The sequence below is a fragment of the Ceratocystis lukuohia genome (assembly GCF_044167205.1).
Source record: "Ceratocystis lukuohia strain C4212 chromosome Unknown Supercontig11_pilon, whole genome shotgun sequence".
NCBI lineage: Eukaryota > Fungi > Ascomycota > Sordariomycetes > Microascales > Ceratocystidaceae > Ceratocystis > Ceratocystis lukuohia.
In genome coordinates, this window is record NW_027263530.1 from 156,369 (window position 1) to 180,365 (window position 23,997).

Genomic DNA, 23,997 nt, shown 5'->3' on the forward strand with positions numbered 1-23,997 from the left:
TATCAAACAAAACCCAAAACTTGGTATCTGAGAGGCTGCTAGGATCTACACAGTCAGCTTTAGCACCTTACACGCAAGGATGAATGGAAGACGCGCTCGGTAAGAAGTACGCGCTAACTGTACGAGATTGACTGTACCTAAAGAAGAGACTGTAGTCAAGTTAATTCTTGACCTAGATTAGCGAGGATTTCCTCTCTGACTGAGTGGTGTTGAAGAAATAGCCAACCTCCTCTCAGAAGGTGACGTAGGATGCGCTAGACAGAGCTAGGCTTCATACTTCGTCCATCGACAGCCATAGCTCAAGACTCGTTTTAATCACATGTACGACTGGTGCCTAATGGTCTTCAGGCAGTCTCATTGAAGCTGGACGCCAAGTTATGGACTCCAACACTGACTGGCCCGCTTCCCGAAGGGACTGACACTTGGGTCTCTTTGATGCCACACAACCCGACACAAGCCCTCTCACAGTCTGCATACGTCAAGGGTCGAATTGCCTATCATAAGGGAAGCTCTCCAACTCCGTTTTATGGTGCTATGGACCAGCTTGCAAAGGGGAGGCAGGTAATAATGCACGCGGTAGTGCTTTTACGCGAGTAGAACAAGTCTCTGCAGTAGCAAATAAGACACTCAACAAACGCTGGAGAGTCAAAAAGACACGTATACAGCAAGGAGGGCCCCTTAATGTAGGGGATGCCGGGGAGATTCTAGCCCAACAAGATGTTGATCGGTAGGTGGCTCAAGAAATGCGGCAGAATGGTGATTAGTCGAGGTCGGCTGCGGCGGGCATTCAGCACTGTGGCATTTGTGGGAAGACAGGACATAATGCAAGAACCTGCCTAGAAGACAAGGGATCCTCAGGTGAATCCAAATGCAGTTATTTTAACTAGAACTTTGTGGTTATTATATTCCTGTGGAATAATGAATGCGAGGGGTATTGGGAAGTCTCTTGTTAGCTTGTAAGTTACGTTACACAAATGCCTAATCATTAGCCAAATTGCTTTGCGAATAACTACCCATTGATGTCAAAGCCTCTTGTAAGGTTTGATAAAGAGACAGGCTTCTAGCAAAAGCCCACCTCGCATCCTTCTAGCCCTCACATTATATAATGAGCGTTCCCATTCACATCATCACAATTTCCTACTCGCACCCCACAATCTACTGCCCCACATACCACCAAGTAAGTGAACTAATCTAACAGTAGATATCAGGAGGACGTACTGAATGTTCTGTGAAGAAGAGGAATGAAGTGATTATTGAAGTTGTTCTGTATCTATCCATGTTTTGCCTGGAGAGCAGATCTCGGCCGGTTTATATATTCATCACCACCATGTATGGGCCTTGGGAGAAGACCTTTCACGTCTGATACTAACCCTAACGTTTGGGCGAACTGGATCAGGGTCAGCAATCTTGGTAACCTTGACTTGGGTTACTGACAGGTACTCCTACTACCAGCCACGGATCTTGATGAAGAGGCCATATACAGAGGCTATTACCCGTAATAGATAACGCAAAAGCTTGACGGCACCGCAATTCCTGTCCGGAACACGCCGTGGTATTGCTGCGAAATAACAGTTGGTAGACGTTAAATAATACAATAACCCTAACAGTAAGTCACCACGATAGCTGACTGCCTGGAAGTGGTAGTGGAAGACGAGATCAACCATGCTGCTTCCGTCTAGAACATGCTGTCGTATTGCTGTGGTATTGCTGTGGAATACCAGTAGGTAGGCGTTGAATACAAGCAAACAAACAAACACGCACCACGAAGGTGTTTGTTTATTTCTAGAAAGCCACAGGAGTCGCTCGAAATCTAAGCATGCCTGCAATTGCTGACCCCCAGGAGTTACTGGAAGATGACATCAGCTAGCAACTCCTGTCCGGAACACGCCATCATATTGCTGCGAAATAACAGTAAAAATGGAAGCACGATGGTAACGGAGCTATACAACCTGCGCCTGGAAACCGGACGCCACCTAAACATCTAAAGCCAACCTCGTGGTAATCCCAAAGCCAGGCCACCCAGGACTGGCACCACGTTCGTACCCTCTAATTTCGCTCCTGCTCACTCCGGGCAAGGGCTTGAAGAGAACAGTAGCAAGAAGGCTCGCAGAGGAAGCCATTGAAAGGGAAAGCATTTTTAGCAACTACATCTACGTCTGCGCTGTGCCGAGAAGGTTGGTAACAGACTTGCTTCTTGATCTCCGAGGAAGGATAGAAGCAGCCCCAGAATTGAAGAAGATAACCTCAATCTTCACGTTCAACATCAAAGAAGTCTTTGATGCGGTCGACCCGCAGAGAATGGAACGCAGGATGACGGGGAATCGTTGGCCGCCAAAGTTATGCAGATGGGTCAGAAGCTTCATGGAGGAAAGGGAAGCGACATACATGCTGAAGACACCACCACAACTCTCGTAGGAAGCTCTCTTCCACAGGGCCCACCAATCTCGTTAGTGCTACATACACTCTTTATGGAACCGCTCTACAAACGGATCCCCCCGCTACTGGGATACGCAGATTATGGGGCTCTAGTGGTTAGTGGTCAAGACTTCGCAGGCAATAGCAGAGCAATCGAAGTCATCATGAAGGAAGTGATAAAGTGGACTACGGACAATGGACTAGAAATAGATCGGGGAAGATCGACGCTCCTGACATCAAGGGTAGAAGGCTGGCTGCAGGAAATCCATTCGTGACTCTGGAAGGCCTAGAGACTTACGAACCAGCCCTAGCAAAGACATCAATGAGGTAGCTTGACCTGCACCTGGACGACAAGCACATAGCAAAGTTCATCGCGAGTAGCAACCGATTGGGTAACAGCTTGAGATATCTGGCCGGCTGCTACGCAAATGTCTGCTATAGCAAATGGAAAAGTATGCCCAGTTGAAGCCTTTCTTGGACCTAGCATGCCGCCGCGAACGTGGCTCGGCAAGGATGAAGAAGGAAATAGGCACTAGGTGGAAATTGAGAGGGCCCTGACAGAGACACTCATTGCGTACTCGGACGGATCGAGAGGTCAGAACAGCAACGCAAGCTCAAGGTGGGTGATCATTGGAGATGGAGCTACCCTAGGAGGCGTAAGTCACACAGCTTTGGGAAAACAGATGGAAGCAGTAGACGCAGAGGTGATTGAAGCTCTTGGGGCAGCAGAATGAGTCAGTTCGTGATCGCGTTGGGGAGATTTGAATGTGTCCACACAACAAAAGAATAGTGGACAGTCTTTGCAGTCTATTTACCAGAAACAGCGTACTACAGGACACAGTGGACGAAACAACGCGAGTTTTAGACACCTGAGTAAATGAGACAATTGGGAGACTTATCTGAGTGTTGTGCATGCTAGGATATATCGGTGTGAAAGATAATAAACTGGCAGATACTTGAGCACGCTTAGTGTGCCAAGGGACGACAAAAGCTCTTCTTCCGCGTTTTCCAATACAAGGGCGTCACCAAAATGAGGCCCGGTTATGTTCCGGCCGGTGGGTAGAATTGGCGAGGGGGGCTTTAAATAGCATCAAAAGTGGCAGGGAAACAACTGCCTTGGCTACGAGGCCCGTAACCAGCCAAAAGAACGAAGCCACTGGTTGAAAGGTAAGTCTATGCCAAGATCAGCGCCAACCGGCTTTTGAGAAACAGGAACAGTGACAGGCCCTAGTGCTAGTGTGCTACGCTGTGATCCTAGGTTACTCTAGGAGAGACAACGGATGGAGCTTGCGCTGAGCTGTCTAGACCCTACTGAGAGGGTCTTCCACCCCTCGAGCTGCATGGGGAGGCTGGCCATTTCCACCATTACTGGCAGAGGAGTTTCTGCAGTATCCTGGGCATCCCAAGTCTACTAACCGCCTAGGAGTCGCACTAGAAGATGACATCAGCAGCTGCTCCTGTCCGAGATGCGCTGTCGTGATGCTGTGTAATAACAATGGATGATGCAATACAGCTAAAAAGACGACATGGCGTTAGACTGACTGGGAGAGGTGGTGGAAGTTGCCACAAGGAGGGTGCCCAACATGGCCTGTCTGTTTTGCATGGACTGGATGTGAGATATCTAGCCCTGGGGATCCAGCGATACAATAGATGGTAGACAGGGCATCAGATGGAGACGGGAGGCAATGTTTCTGAACGTTGGATCACTGGCGCAGAGTCTGTGTTGGTGGTCCAGATTGCTCCCGTCCAAGTTTCTGCGTGATGGAGAGCAAAAAGGAAGGGAAGTCGAAGCGGCATAAAGAGAGCTGTGGCAGAGGAATGGGTGGCTGGGCAAAAAGAGAACGTACAACACTGGGTATTCGCACGTGGTCACCCACCGTACTACTGATCCAGCGCTCTATGGCTTGACTAAGGGGGAGCAGACGGGACCCCGTATTTTCCATAGGCTATGGTCGTACATGGCAGATTTGGCGTTTTCGGCCTCTATAAACTGAGTGCAGTTGAAAAATTTGTTGGTTCTGCGAAATAACAGAACATTAACCTTGCGGATCGGCAGCGCTCTACCATGGGTTTCAGCAGCTCCACGGCTGGTTCTATCATAAGGGCGCTGAGACAAAATTCCAAGTACCGAGCTGCGGCAAGCCGAAGAACGTCAGGCGGCAAAGAGATTTGTCAGGAAGCTTCTTGGAGAAGATATTGTCTAGTAGAGAAGCTTGACCCTGCCCGCCACCTGGCGCCAGGTGGCCCCTTGGCCAGCCTGGAGATGGCTCAGATTAGCCACCTCTATTCTACCTGCTTCATAAACCAGAGTTCACCCTCACCAAATCCGAAATGGGGGGCGTGTTGAGTAGACACATGAGAGCGAACGGACTAGCACAGAGAGATGTGAGACGCTCGGGCGTTTTTGGAGGCTCTTGGCGTTCTTGTATTGTGTTCCTTCTTCCTTTCTTATTGTCTTTATGCTTCTCTTTTGCCCTGCAACGACCATTATAGGATAGAGGTGAATAGCCTGATCACTTGGAGACATACGCACTTCTCGTGGAAAGCCTGTAGTCCGCCTTGCAGAGGGCCAATTCCGTCTGGTAGCCAGCCCGGCATCGTTTGTTCTTAGGGACTCCCGTAGACGTTAAACCCGTTCAAGTTCTGGCTCAAGTACAAGATCCTGGCTGAAGCCGAGGTTATTTGGGTTGCACACGTATTCTCTTAGGTGTTACACATGCGTTGGCCCAGACCCATAACTATGCTGACAAACAACACTGATAAACAAGCCTCTATCTTGTTGTTATCTTAGCATGTGCTACCAAGTTGGTAGTAAAATACTTCCTTGGTACGGCAAGCTCTGCCTGCTTCTTCTTCTTTCTTGCTCTGTGCTACACATGAGTGTTGGCAGGGCTCGATATGTTGCTGAACAAGGCTCCCTTCCCTGTAGCCCGAGTTCAAGCATGGATATTGTGGGCTTCTACCAGCGTGGTCAGGGATGTCTTGCTTCTGCTGTTGCCCACCCTTGAAGCAATGTCAAGAACGCTGAGATTGCAAGCAAGTATCATCTAGTACTATTTGGTCTTGCTAGAGAGCCAAACCAATTTGTTTTCGGGTCTCACATTGGTGGGCGTGTGATATGAGCTGTGTTTCAACGAAGCCTTGTATCACTGCAGAAAAGAGAGATAAACAAGGCTTTAGTTCAATACATTATCCCTAGGCTACTGTGCCATGGTCGAAGTGCGCACTCTGCCAGCACATCTTGAGTATCTACCATTCCATTTATCCATCTAAAGCTAAATGCGTGTCCCTCATCTATCATCAATCCAACTGGATAACAGGCTCATAAATCAAGGAGAAAATAAAAACAAATAAAACATGGCGTGCCGAAAAAGCCGGAGAGAAGCTGCAAAACCTGACTTCGGTTCTATGAAGCCGTCGTTTAGCCAGCCGTTTTGTAACCAGTAAAAGGTCGTTGGTCGTTTACTCATTGGGCGATCTGGTACTGAAATCCTCCATTTGGTGTGGGCATCAAGGCATACACGTAGGCTCGGTGCTCTCCTGTTGAAGGCACTTGAGGAGGTGGCGCTGGGGCTTTGCAGCTGGTGGTGTCCAGAATAAATCCTGACTGATGCGTTTCCTGGGTGTAGCCGCTGTTGGTAGCGATAGCGCCAACGGGGCCAGCACTGGCAGGGTTGTAGTTGGTTGCAGGCCATCCAATTGCGGCAGTTGGTGGAGGGTTTTGGTAGCAGGGCCGAGAGGCCGGCGGGGCCGCAAACCCCTCAGTGTAATGCGGTGGCATAGGGGTACTGACATGGGCTGTAGGGTGGGGAAATTGCTGAGACGCGTTTGGTGGCGCGCTTTCGTACCCATGGTTGGGAGGCGGAGCCTGGGTGTAGTAGACGGGCTCGTTTTGGGAGTACTGTCTTTGGTGGGTGTTGTGAGGAGCCGGCTCTTGATGAGCAGGCGGGCCATGTACTTGAACCAACCTCTGGGAGTGCCCCACGAAAGCCTGCTGGTGCATGTTAACCGGAGGCCGGTTTTCTTTGGTGGTCAGTGGTGGCGGCGGCATTGAGGGGGGTGCAGGGACAGGGGGCGGGGCAGAAGGGACAGAGGACGGGGCAGAAGAGATAGAAGACGGAGCAGAAGGGCCATTTGGAGAGGAGGCAACGGCCTCGCCCATTATCATGTTGCTGATCATGGGTAGCTGGATAGAAATAGGAGAAGAATGACGGCGGTTGAGACACTGATCGATGAGAAAGTCCCTGTGCTCCAGCTTGGTCGTCATTTCCCAAGGCCTGCTCTGTGGGGGAATGCGACAGGGAATATTGACGATACCAGACAGGCGGCGATCGTGGCCACGAGGAATAGAGCCAGAGCTAACGCGAGACATGTTCAAGAGGCAGAGAGGGCTGAATGGAAGGAGAAGGAGAATGAAGGGAGACGTAGTATAAGAAACGAGGGGAGGGAGGAGGTAAATGGGATGCTAGGCTGGAAGATTTGATAGGATAGGCGGGACTACAAGCTTGGCTATAAACGGCGGTGGTGGGATGGGTTCTTGAACAGAGGGGAGGGGGGCTTGAGAGAAAGGGATACGCAGAGAGGATGAGAAAAACTGAGTCTCATGTAGGTGTAAGAGTGATGGCGGGAGCAAGAAACAGGAAGGAGATGACCAGAGACGGGAGAAGAAGGAAAAAAGAAAAAAGAAACACAAAAGACAAAAGACAAAAGACGAAAGACAAAAGACAAGAAGACCAGAAGAGACAATATGAGAAGAAAAGAGCTGAGGGAAAGGCAGGAGACAGAGATGAGCAGCTAGAGGGTGAAGGTGAAGAGAAGACAGAGCTATATCGAGGTCAAGAGACTGGAAGAGGAGCCTCATATATAGCAATAAGAGCAGCCCGTGGACGAACTCGAGGGGGTTAGGCTCGAGTGAAGAAAGAGCCACCACTATCACGGCAGACAGCGTGCTAACAGGTTTGCTTGTTTGGGGAGAGATGCACATGGATAGGGCAGGGCAGGGCAGGGCAGGGCAGGGCAGGGCAGGGCAGGGCAGGGCAGAGCAAGGCAAGGCAAGGCAAGGGGGAGGGGTAGAGGAGAGTAGGTGGGTGGGGTGAGAGCCAGGAGAGAGGAAGTAGGAAAAAGGAAAGAAAGCAGGGGAGATGAAAAGAGGGAGAGTAGGCGTTACTCTAAGAAAGAAAGAGAGGAGCAAGGGCCTGTTCAACCTTGACAGTAAAATGAAGGTGGCCTGGGGTCCGAAGGAGACTAAGTTGACATCATGAGGTGTTGATGTTGTCGTTGTCTTTATCTCATTCTTTATGTCCCCTATGGGAGGGTTCCTTTTTTCCTTCTTTTCTCCGATCTGCAGGCGGCTTTGCTTGTCGTCGTCTATTCGCGATTATGGGTATATGTGCCATGGGGAGGGGAGGGGAGGGGGGTTGTTTTCTGTTTCTTTTTCTTTTTCTTTTCTTTTTCTCAGCAACAGGCTTAAACTCACAAGAATAGCTACGTTACAGGAGCTTGGCTGGCTTTTTGTCTTCTATCTTGTCCGTTTTGCACATATATCCATATTTCATCGGCCGAAAGCGATGCCCAGGAGGGGGCCTGGGAGGTGGAGTGCGGAAAGGCCACATGATGGATGAATGAATTACAAATTGCCACTGCGGCCTTCAAACGCTGGCAACTTAGCATCATCTTTGTTTGGCAAGCTTCAAATAAAAAGGGGGAGGAGAGAGAAGGTGAAGGGAGGGGGGGGGGGGGGGGGCAGAGGAAGACAGGATGAGCAAGTGAGGGAGGAGCCAGCTCAGAATATCGTCGCCTGTGAGATTGCAGGCGGGTTTCAAGGAAAAGACGGCAGAAGCAGCGGCGAAGGCTATCCGTCTAGAAAGCAGACCAGGAGGGAATATTGGCAGAAGGAAAAGGAAGCGTAGCACACAACTATGTTGTATATAAGAGAGGGCCGAAGCCTCTTCTCCCCATCACGCCAGGTATTGCTCTGGCACTTGCGCATAGCCCGGCCTTCCCTCATGTGAGGGTGGAACTGCCCAAGAAACAAATGAGGAAGAGGAAAGAAAAGAAAGAGCTGTGTACAAAAGGAGATTGAAGCGTCGCTCTCCTCAACATTCAGTTGCACTCACACCCTCGCTCTCTATCCCACTCTCGCCCTTGCGTCCTCGTTCTCACCCTTACACTCTCGCTCACGCCTATGGCTAGATCTAGACTCACACCCATGCCCATGTCCATGTCTATGCTTATGTCCATGTCCATGTCCATGTCCACACCCAATTCACCCACGCCCACACCACACCCACATTCACACCCTCACCCTCATCCTCGTCCTCGCCCGCACCATCACCTCACCCGCACCCGCACCCGCACACCCTACCCCCTGGGACAAGTGCAAAGCAGGGCTTGCTAACACACATCAAAAAAGTGACGGCTCACTTCTTCACTTGCAGGGATCCGCGACTAGATGGTCTGTGTTGCATGCATACACCTACCTACATACATATGTATGCACGCCTCCACCCACCTAAACGCCCACACTTTTGTGATTGATCGGATATCACATCAGAAGTTGACTGAATCAAAACCTGTTCCTCAAGTTGATGGATCTAGGATTTGGATGTATTTGTGTACTTGCATGCATTGCAACTGCGTCGTGAAACATACACGCAGCATAAGTGCGCACTCACTTCCAAATGAACCCATGTCTATGTGTGCATATGCAGCACAGGCTGTGGCTCTACTGACCTCCCTTGCCACTGACAGTGTTTACGCTTGTCGATGAAGACACAGGAGACACAGGAGACACAGGAGACACACACACACACACACACACGGATGTGAGGATGACGGCTTGATTTTTTTGGCTTGGCTCCTAGGGCACTCCCCTTCTCACTGTAACGCGCAGGGTCTGTGTTTTGCGAGAACACGGAAGAGAGAAAAGGAAGCAGAAAGAAGCAAGGGAGGGGAGGAAATATTACATAAGCCATTGTTCTTTTTCTGCCCCAAAGCTGGCGGTGGTGTTGCAGTCCCGCTCATCGCGACAGCCAAAACGCAGCATAGGCATAATACAAACAATCTATCGCCGGCCACTGACCACCGAACACTATCCACTGCAATCTTGCAGAGAAGGTCAAGCGTACTGATTGCACGTTTTCGTCTGGAGACCCCGCCATATTGCTTCTGATAAAATGGAGCAATCGGTCTGCCAAAGTTTGAGGCCTGAAGGGAGGATACACAGCAAAAGGAAACCTGAGCCTGAGCCTGAGGGCGGGCAGAAGGACAATATTGGAAGGGAAGAATCCCATTCATCCTGTGAATCCCTCTGTACACTCTGCCCGGACGGGGGGGCAGACAAGAGTTGTCTTATTCAGAGATCTACACGTTGTTGTTTCTGCTGGACAGGGAGCAGAGGAAGAATAAGAAAAAGAAGCACAACACAAGGGATAAGGCGCTGTAGGCATTGTGCTGGCTGGGTATTTGTCAATGCCACAGGTGAGTGAGAGGTAGTAGAAAGGGGGGGAGCGGAACGAAAGGCAAGTAAAGAGAGAAAAGAAGAAAAGACATGAGAAGAAACGGAGGGGAAGGGAAGAAGAGAAAGAAACATGGAGAGGTTGAGGAGAGGGAAAAAAGCAGAAAAAAAAGATTAAAAAGATTAAAAAAAGATTTAAAAAAAAAGATTAAAAATTAAAAGAATTAAAAAGAAAACTGAAAACTTTTAACAAAAATTAAAAATAAAAATATAAAATAAAATAAACCCCAGACAATGCAGAACCTCCAGAACGCCCCCCCCCCCAAACTCCACCACAAGCGAGTCGAGCAAATAAAGAGATCAAAAAAAGAAAGACAGCAGCCAGGAGACAGGGCGGGAGAGTTTGTGTCTTCCCCGTCAGCTGCAATGCCCGACTACACAGGTACGTGCATACGCACCCTACCGTACCATATCCATATGCCTACGAGCACCTACGCATGAGCCAATTTCACGCACACTAACTAACATCTCCTCAACCCACACAGCTGTGCGTGCGTGCGTGCCACTATCGAGATTCAAGCGAGAAGGAGCAATGTCCTCATGACGAAGGGGACGGGCTTCTCGGCCGTTGCTACCAGCAGATGCGTGGAGCCAGCTCACATATATCTCCGCAATACAGCACAGCCAAGAGCCAAACACAAAGGAGCATGTCCGCACACATGCGTCTAGAGACGCCAGCCCGTCCGCTCTCCGTGTTTCTCTAGCGGCATTCGCCGGCGAACGGCATCTCAGCTGCTACGATGGGCTTTGGCCGTGTGTTCTCCTAATGCACAGGCGGTCCTAGAAAAAAGGAAAATAATCTATTAAAAGGGAGAACAGGGTATGTGCCCTCCAGGAAGACGGCAAACCAGAACATTCCCGAACAAGCCAAAACAGAGGGAGGTCGTTGCGAGATGTTATGAGAAGGCAACCGTAGCATAGCACATATGGGCGTGTGTGTACGTATGTATGTGTGTATGTGCGTATGTACGGATGTATGTGTGTATGTGCACATGTATGTATGTATGCATGGAGCACATGAACGCTTCAGTGTATAGCCACTTCAGCGTATGAGCACCCAGTTGCATCGGTGTATGGACACCTGAGTGAGTGCTGCTTCAGTGTATAGGCCCCCAAATGCATCGGTGTATCAACCAACGCTCACATACACCGGTATATTAGCACGCGGGTGCGTAATATTTACCCGCATTGCGCTACAACTTCATATGCAGGAAAACCTAGGCTAATCATTCTCACTTGCTGCATTCAACCGTCCGCCTCACATCTTACTTTTCGCTGATTTGCTATCTATCATATTTCCTACTCACAGCCCGCCTTGACAGTCAGACGCCCCCCCCCCCCCCCCCCCTCAAACTTCAAATACTTGGGCCCTGTGGAAAACTGACGCCTCAACCTAACCAACTCCCACATCATACATCATTCTAGATATAGTGTTGCATGTTGCCTACTCTGCACTTCAACACCCAACCGACATGCTCCCTCTGCACACACGGCAATGCAAATTATAACAGGTCTAGTAACATGACTAGATGGCTAGGAGCCATCGGGAGAGGAGCGGTCATTATTAAGAGGCAGGACAAACTAGACCTGTCGGAAAAATAAAGTGATAGATGAGTCCTACGAGTCTGGTCTCCGTCTCTGCGGCTTTGCCTCGTTCTCTTGACACTGTGCTAGCGATATAGCAACCGCGCTCCCCGAAGAGCCAGCCTGGCTCTTGTGGTTGGGGTCAGATTCAGACCTCTTTTGTGTTGCCCGCTGTCCTTGCATCCCCCCCCCCCCTCTTGAATGAATGTCTTGGGTTCGCATATCCCTTGCATTGTCTGCGTTATGGCCCACCACAGCTCATTCACTTCTTGCCTTACAGCTCGCTCTGTCGAAATTATCGAACGATGGGTGTGTTGGTGCGTTTGGAAGGGCTTCCTTTCCTGTCCCTGATGCCTGTAAGTGCTGCTGACTGTAAGCGACATGAACCCTGGCTTGTTCGCACGGAAAATTCGTTTTTCCATTGGCCCCTTCACAAACACCCAGCCAGACAACAATGGTGCATTACACCACTAGCGAACAAACAGCACTGTGTATATGCTGCAGCGCAGGAGGCGCTCTGAAAGCAAGCCCCCTTTATCCATCATTTGGGCCCTTTGCTGTTAGCTTTCCTGCAATCTGGACTTGGACAAAGCTTTGCTTATATTCCCCTTCTCTCTTTTGGCATCCGCCCTACGGGCTATGGCTCCAAGGCCAAGGCAACTTGCACCCCACCTGGCCTCCGCCCTCTCCATCTTGATTTACAGTTGGTCACCGACAGGCGAGCCGCTAGCGAGCATAAGAAAGGGTTGCTCTCTACCATGTACCAAGACGTCTACTGTTAGGGTTGCATTGATAAACGTCTCATCCCCTTGCCCCAGCAGCTCAGCTCAGTCCCCCTCAGCACGCCACATGAATGGGTAAATCTCTCTTGAATGCAAATGGTGCATGGCATGCATCCAGCACTTCCTCCACCTCAGCACTGCATCATCACATATACGTATGCTGCTCGTACATGCATCTTCCTTTCGTCCCCTTTCCGGAGCTATTAGTCGACCTATGCCATTGCCAAGGACGATATGCAAGATTCTGAACTAAACTGAAACCTTTTACCAATTTGTCACGGATGACATCATGGCAGTCGAGCCCAAATATGTGCTGGACTGGACAGCAGGGGCGCTTAGCCACGAATGGGACAGTCCCCTATTCAGGGTGTATTCTTCAAGCCAGTCAATTGTGGCTGGACATGGCCCTACGGGCGTTGCTTATTGTTATCGGGTGTCTTTGGGCCGAACGCGGAGGTTGCCGCATGGACAGCCAGCCATCAGGTAAGCTAGAAAAATGCAACAGGGCCCGTCAAATTTAAGCACACAAATGCTTGTTCGTAAGAAAGTCGAGCCTTTTCTTGTAAAGATTGAGATAAAATGAGGCATCTTGGGTGTGAACACGCTGGAGTTGAAGGGCAACCAAGGCGCGAGCAAAGGAAGGCGTATATCTACGTACAAGCTGAAGACTGTTCGAATTTCAGGGCCGACAAAAAAAAGAAGAAAAAGAAATCGCTAGAATGAAAATATAACAAGGCGTCGAAGAGAAACGAACGTAAAAAAAGCATGCCAACCGGTAGCCAGTGTCTGGCTCGTCCCACGTCCCGCTCTCCTCCCCATCGCCTTCCTCCCGTGCCGTATTCATAACCCCATGTCATCGTCCATATCGTCGTCGTCGTCTTCGTCTTGGCCACCTGCCCTCCTCGCTGCCTCCGTAGTGGCACCAAGCTTCCGGATCCCGTCAAGCATGGAGATGACAATGCCTCGGTTCTCCGCCAGCTCCATGGCTCCCACGCCCCTCAAACTCATGACACCTCCAATCGACCCTTTCCCCAGCTCTTCAGCCGACACACTGCTGCGCATTTTAGCTGCTCGCACTTCCTGCAGATCTTTCAACAGGCCTCGCACCTCCAACGCTGACGGGAAATCGTCGCTGGCCTGGGTGAGCAAAATCTCGCCCATTTCCATCCAATGATAGGGTAGCGCCCCCGATGGCGTTTGTGCAATGCAAGACGGCAAGAACGGCGCTGACAGAGGCACTTGGCGACTGCTGCTGTTAACTGCCCGTATTGACCCGTGCCCATCGCCCTGGGTGGGTGGTGGTGGCGGTGGCGAGAAGGCTTGCGTGTCGAGAGATGTTTCGTAGTGTACGATCTGGGTAAGAGATTCGGGATGCATCCATGCTGGGGGCACAATGTTGGCGCGGCGCTGCTTCTTGAGGAGAAGAGCTAGCCAGAGGGGGATGTTGGCGCGATGCGGCGGTCGCAGTACGGGAGTTGCGCCCTGCATGCAAAGGCTTGAGGATTAGCATGTGGTCAAATGGGGGCAGATATCGTCGCATTACTTGAGCCGCTTGGCGCCTCTTATTTAACATGCATTTCAGCCAAAGCTTCAGCGTGCAAATCTAGGCAGGCCCTGGAAATAACCCGACGTTTAAAGCAGGACGTACACTAAGAAGCTGTATGCTCTCAAGCCTCTGCCGGGGAACAACAGTAACGAGCTCCATTTCGCATGTGAATGCAACTTCTGCAGCCGTTAAGCCACGTGGCAGCGGAAGCGCCATGGTACTTTTTGCTGGCCTTGAATAGACCGTAGGGGGGGGGGACAAGAAGAAGGAGAAAATGGCGATGGCGGTTGACGACGCCAAGCGTGGATCAAAGTTGAATTGAATTGGCTTTACACGGGCAGTAAAACATCTGGGTACAAGATCTTGAGCTAGGGGCGGGCTTGTCGTTGTCAAGGGTTTGGTGGGGCTCTAGTTGGTCTGGGTTTAACCCTCTTTTTGCTACTCTGATCTAAACCACATGCTTGCTCTGTTCTTGTCATTCAGTTGTTTGATTAATGGTATTCTGCAAAAACCGCCCTCAACAAAACAAACGCAAATACTACTACTGCTGCCCTCAAACCATTTTACTATCCATTTGTGGTGCTGCTTTTTCATCCGATGGATGCTTTTGCATATTCCACCCCTCATCGACATACGCCTCACCGCCTCGTGCCATGGCCTGTGCAGCTGTGAAGTTCTCAACATCGTTGTTGATCTCCATCCAGGTTGAGCTGCATGCCGGAACGGGGAAGAAGTGGCAAAGGGTCCAGTACATCCCGGCGGCGACGATGAATCCGGCAAAGAAGTTGAGGTTGTAGATGTACTTAGCCCCCGCCGGCACATCTTGACCAACTGCACCAGCGAACCCCACCACGTTGATGAGGATACCTGAAATATAGGCTACATACGCCCGCCAATGCACGCCGTAGCTGTAGTAGTACGGACCCTCGCTGCTGCCGCTGTAGAGATCTCTTAGCTCAAGAAATCCTTTCCGGACGATGTAGTAGTCCGCCACTATGACACCAGCAATTGAGCTGAGGAATACACTGTACGCAGACAAGTACGTAGTAAACTTGTTGGAAGAGGTCAGAAGAGTGTATGGGCACATAGCGAGACCAACTGCCGCGCAGATGTAGCCGCCACGGCGGATGGTCAGATAGCGGGGCAGCAGAGCAGTCATGTCAGTGCCTGCCGAAACGGAATTGGCGGCGATATTAGTGCCTAGCTGGGCTAGAGCGAACGCAAAGGCGATGATGAACACGCCAAAACGCTCTCCCGCGCCGCCGTCGTCAATGAATTTCTCAAGGAGGTCGAGGGGGTCCCAAATAGAGTCGCCGTAGATAACGGTCGAGCTGGAGGACACGATGATGCCAATGAACGAAGTGATGCCAAAGCCCAAGGGAATTGAAATGAGCTGCGGTAGAAAAGCGTCCTTGGGCTTTGCAGCAAACCGCGTGAAATCGGGGTCGTTGACAATTAGCGTGGCAAAGTTGGCGATTGACGACATGATGCCCTTGACAAACTCCCAGGCTAGGTCGCTGCCATGCAGCGAGGACGACTGGTGGATGATGGGGCCGATGCCACCAGCACGGACAACAGCCCAGATGAGAAAGCCAACACCGGCGCAAGGGACAAAGAACGCCTTGACAGTAAATAGATGGCGGATTTGTTGTACGGGAAACCAGATGGCTGGGAGGGAGCACAGCCAAAAAATGAAAAAGGAGGCATAATCAGCGGTGGTAGTGCCCGAGCTCTCGGAAAAGCTGTTTGGGATTGTGTTGCGGTCCCATGACTTCCAGATAGAGCGGATCATGAGATATACACAGTGGCCGCCAATGTAAGACTGGACGCCGTACCAGATGCACGCTAGAGAGGTAGTGTGTTAGCATGTCAAGCTTCCCTACGATACATTTTGTTGCGCCGAAAAAACAGAGCAGGGCTTACCCATCGCCGCACGGTTAAAGACCGGCCACAGACTGCCCCATATGCCGAACGACGAGCGACTTGCAACTGGGAAGCCTATGTGGTATGTGGCTCCGATACGGCCCGTCATACAAATAAAGCCGCCGGCAATGGCGTAGCCAATCCAGACACAGAGCCACGACTGCCACCAGGACAGCCCGCCGACGATCATGGACGAGGAAATCATCCACGTGTTGATGTTGAATGAATCGGCGATCCAAAAGCCGACAAAGTTCCAAGGACCCCATGTTCTGCGGGCTTGCTCAACAGGCTTCAAGTCGTAGTTGATGAGCTGCAGGAGGGACACGTATTAGTTGGGTATTCTGGGCCAAAAGACGCGAGGCCTCGGAATGGAGTATTCAGTGAGTGGGTGCTTGACTTGCCATCAGCTGCGATGTCGTGAGGCCAGGTTCCTCTGGCTGGACCTCTATCTTTTCAGACAAGCGCCGCACTTGAGAAGAGAAAGTCATTTTGGAATGCGAGCCTAGGGCGCGGAAAACTGAGAAACACGCGAAAGGAGGGCAGGCAGAATAGGAGAGAGAGCGAAGCCTTTATGGAAGCAAGACGCCCGTAGATTTCAAGACAGACAAAGCGCAAAAAAAATCAAGCAATGTGAGACCGATAGGCAACAAGCCAGGCAAATCGGGACGTATATGAATGATCTAGTCCAGCAGCTCTGTAACCAGCGCCAGCGGTCGTGATTTTCCGGAGACTTTTTGAGGAAAGCTTGCAGTCACGCCAGAAGCAAGAAGAGACAGGAGCCGGGGCGGCTGACCAGCAGGGCGCGAGCCTGGATTTATACTAGGAGAGCACCCAGCCAGCCAGCCCACGCTCGAGATTGCCGATCCCGTCTAGGTCAACTATAGACTGTAATCAAGCTGCAGCAACCCCCACATAAACACAAGAGGAAGTCAGTCCTGCGCACTAATCAGCATCTGTGTATCATGTTGTACCACAGTTATACTAGGCAAGGCAAACTGGGGTTGCTAGCCTTTTCTTTTTTTTTTTTTACCCCGTCTCTGCATCTTCCTCTTCCATGCTGGTCTCCCTGTAAAATGTACGCCACGCCCATCGGCTAAAATGCTACTGGAATGGCGAGGATGCAGGTCAGATAACGGGTTTGAGCTAATTCGACTGTGGAGGGTTACGCCGCGACTAGAGGAATCCCAGCTTATGGTTGAGAAGAAGGGAGTGCGTATTTGCTTAAGCTGCTCTGTATTCAAACTAACGGCCGCGCTAGATAAGGAAAGCAAGATGCTGAGAAGTCATCCAATGACGCTTCCCTGGCGCACTCTTACGGCCCTACTCTCCTGAGAAATGGCGCGCAATAAAGCGAGCTGCCAAGTTGGGTAGGGAAGGATCCGATAATATAGCGTGTTGCTAAGAACGTGTTGAAATAGAATGCAAGATAGAGAGCCTCGTAGAAGCTAGGACGCCGGATAAAATCTCGCGGTCCACAAAGTTACAGTTAGCCCCACCCCACAGCTTCGCAATCAGCAAGGACAGGGATCTGGGATGATAAGCTTATCTATCACTAATGGGGGAGCTTAAACGGGGCAGGCACCCCCGAAGCCTCTGCTGGCATGGAAAAAGAGCGGCCAAGTCTCATGCAGTTAGTTCCCTCTTCATCCGTGATGATGGCAAAAGTTTACCGGCATTGGTTTATTGCTAGCGTTCTACTTGCGGCTACCGGGTATTACCGATCGTCGCAAAGTCGTGAGCATTTATTCGTCGCCTTCCGGCGTCTTCTCTCAAACCTCTTCTCTGGCTTCACGCCCTGAAGATTTGTCCCCTCATGGTTGTCTTCCGGCGCCTGAGCTATACGGAAGGTTCATGTGCCGTTTATGTGTCGTATTGCATAAGAGAGATAATGAAGCTGTGATTATTCTTAGATTGTCTATTGGCTGTGCTGCTGCTGCGAGGCCTTTGGTCCTGGCATCGAGCGAAACAGACCAAGTACCAGAAGACTGCCTGGAGTCTTTATTTTCTTCTATTCCATTTCCAAAAGCTTATAAAGCGTTATCAAGGGCGGCGAGGAGAAACCCGCGAATAGGAATCCCTCAATTTTGTGAGCAGCTTTTATAGTTAGTTACCGCCATTGCATCACGTGCACAAAGTTTGACTTTTGCAAGCCTCCAGTCCATGGCTGCATTTGGCGCCGCGAGGGGAACCCGGTGCAGATTGGAGCTCACAGAGTTAGTCGATCTCGCCGGCTGCCTGAGCACTGCTGGTTCTGCGCTGGACCTGCTGGCGCGGTCATGTATGGCGTTCATGATACTTCCTCCTCCCAGCCCGCGGGCGCAGCTACATCCTCTACACAACCCCGCCCCCCTGCGTTTCGCTTTTGCTGTGGCAAACAATCATCCTAGAACTGAGAGAGAAGATGGCCCCTGTTTCCTGGCCTGAGTTTTTACGAGGCTAGCAAGTGCTACTTGGTTATACCAAAATTGAAGACTTAAATTGTTACATGAGTAGGATAGAAAGGGAGCTATTGGCTTTGATCTCTCTTGTACCTCCTTTGAGTGGCTTCTTCCGCTTGTCTCCGCTTCCCTACCTTAGACTAGCTCCTCATCCCTTGGATACTGGTTAACAAACAAACATAATATCAACAATGCGTGAAGAATGTATAATGTGAAGGAAGCTAAGCTAATGGATGAGGCGGGGAAGCTCTGTAAAGACGACGCAGGAAGATGCCCTCCATGGAAAGAAGCGGCTGAGGGAAATAGGGCCAAACGGGAAAACTAGAGATTACTGGAAAGCTCTCCGTAAAAAAAAACCTTGCAACTAGATAGCCCAAGCCGACAATGATGCATCGCCGTGGTTGATTTGTCATCACACGTCATTTTCGGACTTCTTTAACCTGCTCTGTGGCGGCCTTTGCCAGCGGAAGACGTATTGTCCTTTCTTCATGGCAGTGCGCATAAACCGCGGCCCGGTTGTCCAATTCGTCTTTCCGTCTACACCCACACCATACTCGAAAGGTACACTATAGTCGGACGGTGTGGGGAGGTCCGGCCATAGGAGCCGGTTAGGTGCGTTAAGATATCGCTTCATATCGTCGGCGGACCTTCGCGTCTCTACCCATTCGTTCAGAAAGGTACGGAATGTCGATACATCAGAGTCGAGTTCACGGTTGCAACTCCACTCTGATATATTCTGCACCATCTCCATCTTTCGATCCCAGTGAGGGATCGACGTGAAGGACGCATCACCTGTGATAAGCTCGTATAGCGTGAATACCACGCCAGCCACATCGTCTCGCCCGTCTAGTAAATTGTTTTTTCCACATGCAACCCAGTCAAAGTCAAATAGAAGAATATTCTCCGTTTCAGGGTCGACGATTAGATTTCGGGGCGCGATGTCCTGATGCATGACCCCCAGATCTAGATTTAAGAAATCAACGAGCTGGGTGAGTTGCTGCAGCCACTTGAAGCGGAAACGCGGCTTTGAAGCATCGAGGGTTCCGCCGGGAATATACTTTGTTGTAAATCCAACCACCCGAGACTCCACATCCTCGAGGACAACGCGATCGAAAGGTACTATGTTTGGGTGCGGCGGTAGACACTTGAGTAAGTTAAGTTCATCCCATGCCATCTTCAGCCTCCGAGGCTTTGCAAGAGGATTGAATTTGAAGGCAACCTTCTGAGGAATCCCAGATTCGTCGTGGTATGTTGATAAATCAACACCTGGTCCCAGCCGGTCGAGCTCTTGCAATTTGGAGAACTGGATTGTGCGGCAATCGCGAAGCGATTCAGTAGTCGAGAAAGGAAGATATGCAACAAACAGGGTATCGTCATCTTCCGGATTTGTGGAAACCTCAGAAATGAGCCCCTCGTCGTCGACCGTCACCGTGCAAACTTTGGGCGATAGGCAGTCAGCGAACCGGGCTAAAATTGGAACCTCGAGATCCTCATCAGGCGGAAAGAGCTTGGCGGTGCCTTGAACCTTGATCATTCGTAGTTGATCCCAGTCCCAAACATTGCAATGGGTTATGGTTTGAGGGTTTTCACTTGGGCCAAAATAGCCCTGCCCCTCGGACATGAACCTTTGTTTAGGTGTAATCATGGTAAATTGATGGAAGAATTGAGGCTGGTAACAGATGAGTCTCGACAGCAGGAAGGACTGTTGGGTTTTTGAATCAAAGATTTTGGGTCTACTGGGAAACCTTCGGCTAAAGTAACGCGTGCATGTCTCTGCCTGGGCGCCAAATACTTTGACACAATTCGCTACAATAGAGGCAGCCTAAACAAAGAGCCAGGAAAATGGCTGCTGGTGGATATGCTGCCAAGCTTTCTATGTGAACTCAGTCGCGCTCAGGAACCACATGCGATAGCCTACATCCAGATTGCTGTACTCTCTACAGTGGCTGCTATTACGTGATATAACCTCCATTCAGGAATAATTTCCAGGCTTTCCTGCCTTGCGTCCCACTCAGGATGACAGCTTCTCTCAATCGCCCTATTGCATCGCTGGGTCGCACTGAATGCCGCGCGCCTAGTTGATCGTCACTATCAAAGCCCGTCTACACCGCATAAAATCTTGTGGTCCACCAAGTTACCGTTAGCCCCACCCCACATATGGGAACAGGGATCTGGGATGATAAGCTTATCGATCACCCCGCGAAGCTTAGGAAAATGCCCGCTGCTGGCATGGAAAAAAAAACGGCCAACCTTCATCCGCGCTGACAGCAAACGCTTACCGTTATTAATCCATTACCAGCGTTATACTTTCAGCTACTGGGTACTACCGATTGTCGCAAAATCGTGAACATATATTGCCTTCCGACGTCTTCTCTCAAACCTCTCTGCCTCATCCAGCTCCCCGTAAAACAAACCTCCTAGGCCGACGATGATGCACCGCCATGGCTGATCTATCACACGTCATTTTTGGACTTCTTTAACCTGCTCTGTGGCGGCCTTTGCCAGCGGAAGACGTATTGCCCTTTCTTCACGGCAGTGCGCATCATCCGCGGGCCCGCTACCCAATTCGTCTTTCCGCCTACACTCACACCCATACTCGAAAGGTACATTATGGTCGGGAGGCCCGGTCACAAGAGCCGGTTTGGCGTGCTAAGATATCATTGCATGTCATCGGCGGACCTTCGCGTCGCTACCCATTCGTTCAAACAGGCACGGAAGATCGATACGTCGGAGTCGATCTCACGGTTGCAACTCCACTGACATATTCTGCACCATTCCCATGTCTCGCTCGCCGTGAGGGATGTTCATAAATGGCCTATCGCCTGTGATATGCTCGTATAGCGCGAATACCACACTAGTCACATCCATCATTCCCGCAGCTGAGACGCCTTAATGGATGCTGATGTAGTAGAAAGTGCCTGAGAGCAAGGAGTCTGTCGGTAAACAATCGCCTTACAATTCAGCCACCTATCTGGCAATATAAAAGGCTGCCATGTATGGGGTCCTCCCTCTCTTGGTGCCTGTAATGCAGCCGTTTATAGCTAAACCCGCCTGTTCTGTTCCTGCCTGTCTGGCTGATTGCTCAAGATAGACTCGGATACGCACTTGTTTTCTCAAGACATTGCAAGGTAAGGCAAGATGGGATGAGGTCAAGTGTGATAAAAGCATACAGAGCAAAAAGCAATCGCATCGTAGCTGTGCCTAAGCCCTTTCACCTTAAACGCGAGCCTCACTGTAGTAGCAAGACGAACAAAGACTTTGTCTAACAAAAGCCTGCCTGATTCAGCCTGGATCAGTTCTGGTCCTACAGTGCAAATATCCCTGGTTTCACTAGGACCTGTATCCTAAGTAGCCAAGGTCAAGAGGTACTCTAGGATACATAGTTATTGCAGTAAGCTCATTCCTTTAGCTAATAGGATCCTCTTTTACTGGTTGTAAAGCGTCGACAGTCACTATTTGCTAGTACACACATGCGCTATTTGCGCAAGATGGAACCCTACAGGTTGGGAGTCACCCCAGAATTAGTGCGTAAAGGCAACGGTGATACTCAAAGCGATAGCAAGTACATCGATTGAATAGAGTTGGCTGAGAGACAGCGCACGCCTACACCTACGATAACGCCGAAGGATAGGGCAAATATTAGCCGTCGATTAAAGAAAAATGAAATAAAAAATAGAGGGAAAAGGCGTGGGATTAGTAAACGGTATTTACCTGCCCGTTATTCTACGGTGGAATAACTAGATATCGGAAGAGTAGCATCGCCCTACCTTCCTACGGGGCTAAAACCACGCAACACTTTATAATCGTTTATCAGGAAAGTATTACTCGATCTCATCGAGTCAACTGCTTGAGAGAAGGCCTGGGCGCAGGCCGCCGTTAGGTCCAGGGATGCACTCGTGCGTGGGGTCTCCTTTGATAAGACCTGTATTCGAGTAGTCTCTCCCCTGCACCAACGGCTAATTGCCCGAATTTGACTTTGATAAAAAATAAAGGGATCTAGAACCGGGCCACTCACTGGCTATGATAAACATCTCACGGATGAAGGGAAAGTGATTGATTATCTGGCGCCCACAGGCTGGCAGCCACACCCCAACGTCAAGTCAAGCCTTCTCTTGGGAACCACGTGCGATCGCCCACATCCAGATTCCTGTACTCTCTACAGTGGGTTCTATTACGTGATAAAAACTCTATTTAGGAATAATTGCTAGGCTTTCCTGCTTTGGGTCCCACTCAAGATGACAGCCGCCGTCAGTCGTCATCCCACTGTGTCGCTGGGTCGCACTGAGTGCCATGCCCCTAGTTGATCATCGTCGAATGTCCGCGCCGACTCGGAGAATCACGCATAGTATTACAAGAAAATTAAAAAAAAAGCATAAAAGCATAGAAGCATTTAGATCCCAAAACAGCAAACCCAGACTCACAAGCTGCCCATCTAGCGCCGCCCTCCCTTGTCTCTCCGACCACCTTCTAGCACCTTGAGCCGCTTCTGGAACCGGTCCCCCATCTCTGCTCCACGGCCTCCGGAGTCGTGGGCCCGCTTTCTGCTTCTCTCTAACAGCGCCTTGCTGCCCGTACCACCCTTGCGCTTTGTCAGCCTCTCAATTCTGTCAACGCCGTCACCCAGCTCTCTCCACTCCTCGCCGCCAAAGCTCATCTTGTTGCTGCGGCCCTCGGTCATCATGCGCTGCTTGCGCTGCTTCTTGCTCTCCTTGGGAAGACGCGTGAAGTTGGTCTCCTCGTACTCGCGTCGTTCGGCTTCCACCTTGCGCTCTGCAGCCGTCTTGACCTTGCGACCGCGCTCTGCAATTGTTGTGCCGATGCTGGGTAGCGCGCTGGGTGCTGTCGAGAACTCATCTTCCAGATACTCTTCCATGGTGCGAGAGCGGTTCATCTTCTTACGGTCGCCGCGCGGCCGCTTGTCATCCTCGGGCATTAGGACACGGCGGGTTTTGGACGCCTTGTAGACTTCAGACTTCTCTTCGGCTGCACTTGAGGCTGTGTTCTTGGCTGCAGACTCCCTGGCGTTACGCTGCTCTGTGCGGGTCTGCCGCACAAAAGCGGCTAGGCGGGGGGCTAGCATACTGTTGGGTTCGTCTGTCCCACTGCCAGCCTCCTCGGCATCGCTCTCGCTGTCCGAAGCGGAGTCTGAGCCCGACTCGTCGTCATCTTCGGTTCCCGAACCCGCGCTTGCCGACTCCTTAGGCCCATTTATGGCTGTTGATGTGGCCTCGGCAGCGCTAGCAGCACGCAAAACTTTGTCAATCTGATACCGCAGCTTGTCCTCTAGGGGCCGCACACCCTTCTCTATGTATAACCGCAGCTCGGCAAGCTTCTCGACTATGGGGCCAATTTCAAAGGCGTCACTTTCGCCATTTGCTGCCTTTGATCTGCGGGCGTTGCGCGTCTTGGCAAGGACAAGGAAAACCAGGTGTTGGAGGTAGGAGAGAAGAAGTTCGTTCTTGGTGTCGAGTAGAGAGATTCCTTCGTTGCTGTGCTCAACTTTCGACACACTAGGGCCAATGGCGTTCGTGGCATGTAGCGAACTGGAAAGCGAGCTGAACAGCTCGGGTAATGACAGTGAGGCGGCCATTATCAAGGTTCTGTCTGTCTGTATGTCGGCGTTTGGTTTTTCGAAAAACAAGACGAACATGCACTTGCAGGCGCAAAAAGTTACAAAACGGGCAGAAATTTTGGGTAGCGATAAGATAAGAGATCGCAAACTCTTTTGTGGGGCCTATCTCTCGGTGAAGGCCAAACTCACCGAGGAATTCAAGGAGACAGGCCTGCGCATCA

The 23,997-nt window shown here is 50.7% G+C and overlaps 4 protein-coding genes across 4 annotated transcripts; all 4 read right to left on the bottom strand.

Annotated features, from left to right (window-relative positions):
• Nucleotides 1–5,881: 5,881 nt before the first annotated feature.
• On the bottom strand, nt 5,882–6,787 carry HOO65_110036 (uncharacterized protein; the record flags this gene model as incomplete). Its single annotated transcript, XM_071001729.1, has 1 exon — nt 5,882–6,787. The coding sequence occupies one exon, from the start codon at nt 6,785–6,787 to the stop codon at nt 5,882–5,884; it is 906 nt and encodes a 301-aa protein (XP_070855746.1).
• A 6,350-nt stretch (nt 6,788–13,137) lies between these two features.
• On the bottom strand, nt 13,138–16,254 carry HOO65_110037 (Uracil permease; the record flags this gene model as incomplete). Its single annotated transcript, XM_071004721.1, has 4 exons — nt 13,138–13,792; nt 14,479–15,688; nt 15,767–16,076; nt 16,237–16,254. 4 exons carry the CDS (start codon nt 16,252–16,254, stop codon nt 13,138–13,140), a joined length of 2,193 nt encoding a protein of 730 aa, XP_070855747.1.
• A 2,362-nt stretch (nt 16,255–18,616) lies between these two features.
• Nucleotides 18,617–19,849, bottom strand: HOO65_110038 (uncharacterized protein; the record flags this gene model as incomplete). The annotated part of the gene is made up of 1 exon (XM_071001730.1): nt 18,617–19,849. One exon carries the CDS (start codon nt 19,847–19,849, stop codon nt 18,617–18,619), a length of 1,233 nt encoding a protein of 410 aa, XP_070855748.1.
• A 2,787-nt stretch (nt 19,850–22,636) lies between these two features.
• Nucleotides 22,637–23,794, bottom strand: HOO65_110039 (putative sas10 utp3 c1d family protein; the record flags this gene model as incomplete). Its single annotated transcript, XM_071001731.1, has 1 exon — nt 22,637–23,794. One exon carries the CDS (start codon nt 23,792–23,794, stop codon nt 22,637–22,639), a length of 1,158 nt encoding a protein of 385 aa, XP_070855749.1.
• Between the last annotated feature and the right edge of the window lie 203 nt (nt 23,795–23,997).